Here is a 10,609-nt window from a genome sequence, read left to right on the forward strand (position 1 = left end):
AAGGCTTTCTTTTGAATGCTTTCATCTTTTATTATTTCAGTAAGGAAAAATATAGGTACTTTAAAATATCTTTAAAAAGTATTGTTATTGCTGCATTTGGGTCAATTTTTGCACAAATACTCACCTGGTATCAATGATAATAAATATGACCACATGGAAGGAAGAGGAAACATTATTAAATAACTTATCTAACTTTTACTGGAAGAGAGGGTCTTGGGAGGCCTGACAGCTGGCCTCAGCCTATCCTATCTTCTAGCAGGTTCTTGACTCTGCCACAGCAATGGATTCAAGAACAGAGTCACAGTAGAAAGTGAAAACAGAATTAATGTAGCAAAGTAAGGAACACAGACTTTACAGAGAAAAGTGTGGCCTAGCTCCAGAGACTGAGCAGGGCCTGCACTAAGTTTAATACACATGTAAGAAACACGCACTTAGAATTTAGTACAAAGTATGGGCTGGCTCAAGAGAGTGAGCAGCTGCCTGCTAAAAATAGGTTTAACACAAAAGTAAAGTATACAAACCTTGCCAACAAAGTGCTGGTCGGCCCCAGGAAAAGTAGGCAACAGTCCCGCCTTCTGTCAGGATTCCACTTTTATAGTTTTGCTATCTAATACATATTCGCACTATCTAATGAATATTCAGTTAATTGGGGTGGTTCCCTGTTATGTAACATAGTCTTGCACATGTTCAGTTGGTCTTCTTTTAGGGCATGTTTATTGGCTGGGAGGAACCCAGGAAGCCATGGATCCAGATCTGGGGCCATTGACCTTCCTTGGTGGCCAGGGGTAGCATTTCTGATGTCCCCTCCCACACAGTCTCTTCACCCAGCAGAGAGGGGTTCAGGACTAAAACTAGGGTGTGGGTTAGGCTAAAAGGCAATGGCTTGTTCAGGGCAGTTCAGCAGATGGCTATAGGGGGCTGCCCTGGGGAGTGAGGATCACAGGGCCCGCCCTGGCCCTCCTGTCTGCCTGGCCTATATGTCTGCACTTGGGACCCCAAGGCACATCCTTCTTCCCTCAGCCTGGCATATGCCAGGCATTCCGCCTGTGAAAGGCTTTAGTCAATGAACATGAGATCAGTGATATCTGTCACCAGCACATGGAAACTTTCAGAGCCACTATGTAACCCACAGTGCTCCCTTCCCACTGTCCAGTGATCCATGGAGTGCAGGCTGAGATGAAGCCTCCCAAGTCAACACAATGAGTCTTTGGACTGATTCACACTGGCAATGCAGAGTGAGCAAGACAACTTTTGTCTTAAGCCAGTTAGCTTTGGGCACTGTTCATAACTGCTGCCTAAGCAACTCAGAAATCCAGAAACTACGGCCCTTGGGTCAAATACTGCCCACCACTTGTTCTTGGGGATAAGGTTTACAAGATCCCTGTTACACCTCTCACTGTGTAACAGAGATGCAAAAGAGATCACTCAAAGCAAATATCAATGCAATAAGAAGCCCAAGGGGACTGCGTCAAGACAACTCCTTTTAGGAAGAAGAAGCAAGGTGCAGCCCCAAGTTGGTTTTTGCTTCAGTTTTTATTGCAAAGACAAGGAAGTTACAGAAGACAAACAAATGGTTAATCAATCATAGTAAGAACATAAAAAACTGGCTACACAACAATATTCATCCAACCATGCATGGTTCAAAATCGTTTAAACAATATACCATCGAAAGAGTAATAAATCTAAACTATGTGACACGCAAAAAGAAACAATAAGATAATCATTGAAGTGCCTGATTTCTTAAGAAACTCAAAGAAACAGCTTAAAGCAAAATGTGGAACAACCAGCATGTACTATCTAGCAGAATGTCTTTGGAAATCTTAACTCACATATTTTCCCATCATTTAAGTTTTGTTGTATTAAGGGTTATTGCCCTCAGAACAATCCCTGTTTTGCTTCAGTTCTCTTGTTCACATGAAAGGTTTTAGTCCTGTGTAAGTTTCCTTCTCATAAAATCTTCCAGTGAACCCATTATATTAACAGTGTATATACTCCCTTACATAAACAGTGATTAGAGTTGATTCGGTGGGCGCTTGCCCGCTAGCTGTAAGCTCTTGACTCCTATCTGAGGAGTTTTGTCCCATACATGCATTACCTAAAAACCCTATCTAATAATCAAATAGGAATCAAGATTTCTAACCCTCTACAGATTACAACCATGCTCATTATTTGCCTCTTGTCTGTCGCTGCTTTCACACAACACCAGAGTTCAGTAGTTCGAACAGAGACCAAAGGGCCCACAAACCTGAAAATATTTACTCTCTGGCCCTTCACAGAAGTTTGCTGACCCTGACATAGTCTATCATGACTGATACAATCAAGCTACAAGACAAAGTGAGATTAAAAATAAAAAAAAAAGATTTTACACCAGCTCTATGACCTTGGGGAAGTTGTTCAATATTTCTATAATTTTTTAGTTGCCTCACGCTTAATATGGGAGTATCTTGGGTTGAATGTCCCCCCAAAACATAATCCCCACTGTTAACTGTTGAGAGTGGGAAATCCTATTATGGTAATTGAAAGGTGAGGCCTTGAAGAGGTGATTAGATGGTAGGACCATGGCTAGTGAATGGGTTAAAAATGGTGGTCAGGGGCATGGTTCTGAGGGCTTTAAAAGGAAAGCACGCCAGGACCTCTGCTCCGCCATTTTGCAATGTGACATCCTGCATCACTGAAGACCCTTACCAGATGTGTTCCCTGGACTTTCGACTTCCCAGCCTCAGAAACTCAGTTCTGTGTATTTTGTTATAAGCAACAGAAACGGACTAATACAGGGGGTAATAACAGTAGCTACTTCATAAGATTGCTGTGAGAGTTAAATAAATTCTTGCATGTAAAACACTTAGAACAGGAGCCAGAGGCTTGGAAAGGGTGTGCAGGAGCAGCCAAGAAGTAAGGGAGGGAAGTGGATTGACGAATATAAAATCACTAAGGCAAGAACCTAGCACACTGTAGGCTTTCAATAAGTGTTTGCAATTTTTATTCCAGTTATATAAAAATAAAATATATCTTAATGGAAATAGAAGACTAGAAGACAGTAACAAATTATAGTAACAGTGGTTATCTTTTAAAATAATAAAAGAAGTAGGACAAGGAGTGTTTACTTTCTTTTTTATGTCATTCTGAGTTTTCAAATTTTCTACAGTGAATATATATTAATTTTATCATCAGGAAAGGAAAATCAATGTTTTCTTTTTTTTGGTGGCTGGCCAGTATGGGGATCTGAACCCCAATGTTTTCTTTAAGGCTATAAATTTCTCTTAATATTTCTGACACTTCATAAAACATCTTTTGTTGACATTCTACAAATGATACCATCCAATAACGTCCCAATACTTTCTTCTTGTGAAGAAAGTTTATATATCTGTAAAAATGAAAGACAAATTATGACTTGCTGATATATTCATGCACTAATTGCCATTATACAAACATGTATAAGTGAAATTATTTATCATTCAATTGTTGGGTTAATGACATAAAATTACAAATCACAAATGTGACTAAAATATTCAAAGTGATGGCAATTCATCACTTATGTCAAACATTCCCTTAAAAGTGCAGTTATTGTGACAACTCACTGAACATACAAACCAAATTTGTAACAACCTTTAAAGCATACAACTTTATACTAATGTGATTTATTTTAAATTTTAAATGTACTATGTATGCTTGATATTTAAAGCTATCACTTTCTAAATTAGAGAATGCTTTTGTCATCTAACTTTCTAATTATATTTTACATAAACTTGCACTTCCCAGTTCTTCATATCTATAATTATTTTTCAAGTAATTTTTAAACTTCATTAATGTTTCTTTAGCATTCAAAACAATTGGTGCATAGGTGATCAATAAGCAAACAGCATCGGCATTATTCCTTATCTATCACACTCTTTCTAACAATATGGATTTACAAACCTTTTTGACTTCTGTAATATTTGTTATTTCGGGAAGATTCTTCAGAGAAACCTGATGACCTTCTACTTGGGAAATTAGGTATTCTTGATTTATGTGTTTTTCTCCCTCTTCAATGTAAACGATCAGAATTGAAGTGTCATTTGCCGAGATACCAAATTTTTTCAAAGCCTCTGAAATCTAAGAAAAAATAAATAAATAAATAAACGACAACAAACCAGTGTTTCCTATGTCTGAATTTCCCCTTCGGCCTTCTTCCTTGGTCAGGCTCTTATTTTTCATACCCTAACAGTTCTCTCTGCCTTGCTTTTCCCTTTAATAATCCCTTTCCAGCATCTACTAGTACTGTCCCTAAAGTACTCCCTCCTTAAAGCTGCACCTTGTTCCTGCAGAATCAAGCCAAATTCCTGGCATGGCACCCAAACACCCCCTCCCTCCAGCCCCATGACCCTCCAGTCTCGCACTCCTGCATTCTGGCCAACCTGGACTGTTTAGGAATCCATCATATTTCATACTGTTCTGCCTGGGTTCTTGCTTTGTCCTCTGCCTAGATCACCCTTCTCCTCATGGCTTGGTCACTGAACACGTGCTCCTGGGTCAAGTTCAAATGCCACTCCCCACCCCATCTTCCTCTCTCCACAACGAATGGCTTCTTTACAGTTGCCCTAGATTTGAATTCATATTCCTATTATATCATTTATCTTAGGGCATTTTAACTTCTGACTTGTTTGTCTGCCTCTCCTCAGGAACATATTTGCTTCTTCTGCCCTTAGCACTATAACTGGAACAGGGACAAGTTCAATAGATGTTCATTGAACACTTTCTTGAATTATTTCAAATGACCTCAAAGAAACAATAATTATCTGGTAAACTTTATTCCAGATACTGGGGAATTCTACTACTGTGCGCGATGACTGCATTTTATAAACTCTTCAATCACCTGCATTTTAAACCACACCATAGGCTTCCTAATTTTTCTCTTGTTGACATGGTCTCTGGTTATGTTATTAATAGTAGCAGTCACACTTAAACTTCCATAGCTAGATTTCATTTTTTCATGTGCTACATCTGGAATGTCTTTAGCTCAACAACTTTTATTGAGAAAGCATTACTAGGAGTATTTCAAACCACAAATACTCAATAGAAATACTATGACTACTTCTTCCTATGCACTGGGTATGTGAGTAAGCATGTGTTAAGGGCTGTTCTAGGTACTAGCAAGTTCCAGATACACAGAAAAGACACATATTCTACCGTCAAGGAGTTTACAAGGAGAGTGAAAGACATGCGTGCTAAAACAAAAATTATCTATGCCTAATGTTTTCTCATTTGGATTTCTGTCCACTTTTTAAGCAAAAATACTTGAGAGATCTTCCTGACCCTATATGGTAAGAACAGATAAAACCAGCCTCATTTAATTTAGCTGAACTTTTATTTATTCATGTGTAATCTGACTCCAAAGTTTATTTGTCAAGTAAGAGGCAGTGCTAAACCTCAACTCTCTGTCCAGAGCTCTTTTCACTATGACTTCAGTCTATTACAAACAACTGGTTTTCAGCAATCTAGCCTCCAACCCAACACTGGGAAACACACATTATTACGGCAAGGTCAACAGAAATAAAGTCAGTAAATTCCACATTACATTGTTATTTGGGGAAAGGTTGAAAATAATTTCAGTAGATAGAGTTCTTGTCTTCATTTTTCCCAGTTTGTAGAGGTGAACTGCTTTGTTTGCTGCCACGAGGATCTGAAATGGATCGACAATCTACCAAAGGGAACAAAAATAATTACACATGGAGAATCAGGAGCACTCTGAAGACACATGCCCTATCTCGTGGTAACTCTACTGTCAAGCTGTTTTACTTCATCACAATTCTTATCAAATATATTTTCAAAATTATTATTGCAAGGGCCTGGGTAGTTGGAAAATGACAGAATTTTAAAGCTGTGTTGAACTTACATAAATAGTAGAAATTTAAAAAATAACATTTACTGAGGGCTAATGTTATGAGAAAGGCTATAGTCTAAACATTTTACCTGTATTATTTTCTTTAATCCTCAAGACTACCTTATGAAATAGATATTATTATTTGCATGTAATACATGGGGAAACTGAGGCAAAGAATGCCTGGGTTTGTCACTTAGTATGTAGGGAACTTCGGCAAGTTCCTTGGCATTTTATTTATTAGAAGTAGATAATAATAGTGCTTACTTTACAGGGCTTGTGAAGATTAAGCAAGTTAGTATACTTAGACCCTTAGAACAACGCCAGGAACAGCACTGGGGTAAGTGCTATAAAAAGGCTGGCTAGAACTTGTTCAAAATCGTTAAGTGGCAGAGCTGGGATTAAGTCCTGATAACATGATTCCACAGTGTTCTCTTACCCACTACACTATGCCTCCTTAGCAGAGACTGCCCCATTCACAACCTTCGTTTCACAGATGAGAAGCTGGAGACCCAGGCATTTGCCATCGCATCAGAGCCAGACCACAGCCTTTCATATTTCCTAGTGCAGGGCCTGGCACTTCTGCCTTTATTCACTGTTAAATTCAAGGTTGTCCAAATCTTACTCTACAGTTTGGACAAGAACTTTTTACCTGAAGATGACAGAATTTTAGGCTAACCTATAACATCACAAAACATTAACATGTTCTTAAATGACCAGCATGGCTCGCTTGTTCTCACACTTTGTACTTACCACTGCAGGATTTATCAATGAACCATCCATGGTGCCTTCCATGGCCTTTTTTCTCAAGTCTCCAGCATTTTTTACATCATTAAATAACAGGATAGTCACCCTGCATTCAGGAAACAGGTCCAACTGATGTGTTAACTGCATTTCACAGATAAGCAGGATTCTACTGCACAAAACCAAAAAGACCAATAGATTTCTTTTATTTAAAAGTTAACATTATAACTCATTTTTAACAAATATCCTTGCTAACAATCAAATAAATTAAAAATGACTTTAATAAGGTGATAGAACTGTTCAACTACAAAAATCCACTCCCAAAGCCCATTTGGCATCTTCATGAGATGTTGTCTTCCTAACCCTGGGAAGCTGTTTCTAGTTCCTTTACCATTCCTGGGCAAAAGCCAAGGAAGTTGGCTGGTCCCCTGGTTGACCAAATGAGACAGGCTCAAATGCGTGGTTGAGGGGCTGCTTCCCCAGAAGACAACTAGAAGCAGAATCCCAGGATTTTTTTGGACTACAGGTTAATTATGGTATTAATGAAACCTTACTCCATTTTAGCCTTCTTAACTTTCTGATCTCACCATTTTAGTTATATTGTACCAGGACCTGGACACAAACAGTAAAGAAGAAAATGATTTTAAAGAATAAAGTATCAAAAAAAAAAAAAAAAGGAGAGAGGAAGAAAGTATCACACTTGACCCAACAATATTCATACCACACACAGAAATTAAGTAGAGAGGGTATAATTACTAAATAGTCCATAATACTGGCCCTTTCTTAGACATATGCTTAACAAGGAAAGGACAGGGCATACATAAAGACATAAAACCAGCATAAAAAACAACTTGAATAACCAGAAAGTCATAACCATATCCTTGAATGGAAAAAGTATTGTAAAAATTTGATCTTTAAAACAATTTCAATCAAAGTCTTAATGAGATACTTTGGTGGGGCAATTTGATAGGTCCACTTTATCCTTTTTTCTGGTAGCTTCCATTTCTGTGACTTTTTCTCAAGCAAGTAATTGGAAATCCAAGAATTACAAATGATGGCCCTCTCATCATTCTTACAATGAAAAGTTTAAAACAACCTATCTAGCCAATAATAGGATTGGCTGTGACAAAACAACTTTCACAAACTGTAGTCTTGAAGAGTAGTTAATAACGTGTGAAAATAGAAATAAATAAAATTAAGGAAAAACACCTGAACGTGAAATGAAACATAAAATGTTGCTAAATTGTGGGTTTTTTTAAAAGGTGCACATAAACGAAAAATATTGAAAAGAAAACACATCAAAAAGTTAATGTTACCTCTGACTTGGCAGAATAACATTTGACTTTTTCTGTTACAATCAGAAAAAAGAATTTGTGAATAATGTCCTGGCACACAGTAGTTCAATCTTTAGTCATGCTAATGTCCAATGAAACAAAATGGATTCAGAAAGATATAATCAGTGTGATCTGGAAAAAAAAGACATGAAGGAAAACACCAAAATATGGCTATCTCAGGTAGTGAGATTATTAGGTGATTTTCTTGCCCTCTACAAAAAAGAAAATATCTTACTGTGTATGTTTTGAATTTTCTACAGTGAGCACACAAAACACGAGTAAATATAATCAGGCAGGAAGAAAAATGTGGTTTTTGTTTCAACACTAGGAGAAAAAGAACCCTTAGAAAAACGCTCAAAATAGTTTGTTCTTGTTTAGTTTAATTCACTTAGGCCAGAAACTCAGAATGATCGCTGGATACCTATCTGTCACTCAAATGCCATATCCAATCCATAAAGTCTTAGATTTTTACTTCCTGATACAACTTGGTTCCGTCCACTTGTCTCTCATACCCACTGCCACCACCCTAGGCCACCACCTGTCATCTATGGCAGTAGCCCCCTAACACTGGTCTCCTCACAATTCCTGCCCTTCCATAATCCAATCTCCACCCTAGTCACAGTGATCCCTTCAACATGTACATCAGATCTTGTTCGCCGCTCTTATGATAAAGCTCCGACTGTGCCACGGTGTTCCATACTCCAGCTAGGCCCTGCCTGCCCGTTCTGCTACCGCCGCTGTGGCCTTCTCCCGGCTTCAAGTCACCGACTTTCCCTCCGACCCACCCTCTCCAACTGGTAGTTCCCCTGAGCCTCCTCCCTCATCTCTCTGCTTGACTCATTCCTCTCTCCCTTCAACTCCATTCAAAGACTCCATTGGCCAGAGCGCCCAGAGCCCCCGGACGAGGTCCCTATTACGTGAGTTCCTTCTTAGTCCTCATCTCGAGTTTCATGAAGCGTGCGACTATCATCTTGTCTCCTCACTCAACTGTATTTCCTGAGGGGAGAGGCCGACTCATTTGTGTGCTGCATTCCCAGGGGCTGGCCTCGGGAGGCACTTGGCACCTATCGGCTGAGAAAACCCCAGGCGTCGCCCCAAGAAAACAGTTAAAGCTGCCTAGGGCCGGGCCCTCCGCTCCCAGCCAGCCCGCAAGCGTGCGAAGGGAACTCACCGTCCGGCCCCGGTGTGTCTCCGAAGAGCTCCCCCTCGGAAACAAAGCCCTGGACTTCCGGAAGCGGCGCCCCATGCCCACCGTCCCCGAGCCCGTTTCCGGGCAGGCCGGCTCGGGGTCGCCGTTTCCTTCCGGGTACTGACGGAAGAGAGGCTCCCGACAGTTGTCCTGCCCACTCCTCTGCTGACCCCTCCTCCCCAGCCGGAGTCCTGTCTGCGGACGCGAAGGGGAACAGGGGTTACTCAGTCACTTCAGGCAAAGGAGGTGGGAAGGATCCTTGGGCCGGGGCTGGAAGCTGAGGTCGCCTTTTGAGTCTCGGTTTTGTCTTTAGCCCGTGTTACGGCTTGCACTAGACATCCTCAGTTTCTCTCTGTGGAAAGAAAAGTATTGGCCAGCATGAGCTCTACATATGTTTCCGCTGCTCGAGATTCCGCAGTTCTTCCGGGCAGGCGGGACTCGGATTGCCTCGTACTCTCTCAGCAGTCATTTAGGGAAGATACCCTGGAGTCGCCAGCGCTCGCTGATTTGCTCGGGTATTTAAGAGACAGGGTGACGGTACACTGATGAAGTCGACCTCTTCATCTAGAGCAGGCTCAGAAATTCGACCTACCATACCTGAGTATGTCAGCCTTTAAGAGAGGAGGTAATCCCCTAAACAGGCTGTAAATTATTTTCCATCTCCCTTATGGTTGGGGCTCATCCTTATCAATACTTCTCTTTGCATGGGAAGACAGGCAAATAACAAATCCAACGGTGGATGTGTACTATGAAGAAAAACAGACAAAAGAGGGGGAATGCCAGACTGCCGGCATTACTATTTGAAATAATCCCGATGGTTAAGAAAGATCTCACCAAAAAGGGTGAACAGTTGTTCAATTGAATAATGACTGAGGGGAGGTCCGGAAGCAAGCTCTTTGTGTATCTGGGAGAGTAGCATTCCAGGCACTGAGACATGTGGCCTTAGCCTATTTCAGTCATCAAAGAGAAAGTGTGGCTTGAATACAGTGGAGATATATACACTGTATATGCGTATATATATTTATACGTGTATATATACACATATATACATACACATGCACACATCCATATACACACTAATATATATATACATACTCGTGTATACGTATACAGTACATATGTATGTGTTTTAATTTATATTTTAAAATTAAGACAAAAGACTGGTATCCATATTATATAAAGCTACAACTCAGAAATAATAAGAAAACAAACTAATTAAGAATGACTGAGGGCCGGCCCGGTGGCGCACTGCGCTAGTGCGCCACTTGGGAAGTGCAGAGGCGCTCCCGCCGAGGGTTCGGATCCCACATACAGACCGGTTCCCGCTCACTGGCTGAGCGAGGCGCGGGAGCAGCACCGAGGGTTGCAATCCCGTTGCCGGTCCTCGGTCCGGTACGGGGGCAACACTGAGGGTTGCAATCCGTTGCCGGACACGGAAAAAGACAAAAGACCAAAAAAAAAAAAAAAAAAAAAAAAAAAAAAAAA

At 40.4% G+C, this 10,609-nt stretch overlaps 1 protein-coding gene across 10 annotated transcripts; it reads right to left on the reverse strand.

Annotated features, from left to right (window-relative positions):
• Positions 1–3,184: 3,184 nt before the first annotated feature.
• TPRKB (TP53RK binding protein) lies at positions 3,185–9,377 on the reverse strand. 10 transcript variants are annotated; one of them, XM_008571171.1, is made up of 6 exons: positions 8,924–9,098; positions 7,918–8,067; positions 6,611–6,773; positions 5,555–5,677; positions 3,916–4,092; positions 3,185–3,364 (listed from the first exon to the last, which is right to left on the reverse strand). In XM_008571171.1, exons 3-6 carry the CDS (start codon positions 6,749–6,751, stop codon positions 3,278–3,280), a joined length of 528 nt encoding a protein of 175 aa, XP_008569393.1. In that variant the 5' UTR covers positions 6,752–6,773; positions 7,918–8,067; positions 8,924–9,098; the 3' UTR covers positions 3,185–3,277. The 10 variants fall into 10 exon arrangements, with proteins under 10 accessions (XP_008569393.1, XP_008569390.1, XP_008569392.1 ...); XM_008571168.1 differs by lacking the exon at positions 8,924–9,098 and adding an exon at positions 8,853–8,879 and having other exon boundaries at positions 7,918–8,259; XM_008571170.1 differs by lacking the exon at positions 8,924–9,098 and adding an exon at positions 8,577–8,655.
• Positions 9,378–10,609: the final 1,232 nt, after the last annotated feature.

This window comes from Galeopterus variegatus, unplaced genomic scaffold (assembly GCF_000696425.1).
Source record: "Galeopterus variegatus unplaced genomic scaffold, G_variegatus-3.0.2 Scaffold664, whole genome shotgun sequence".
NCBI classification, from domain to species: Eukaryota; Metazoa; Chordata; class Mammalia; order Dermoptera; family Cynocephalidae; genus Galeopterus; species Galeopterus variegatus.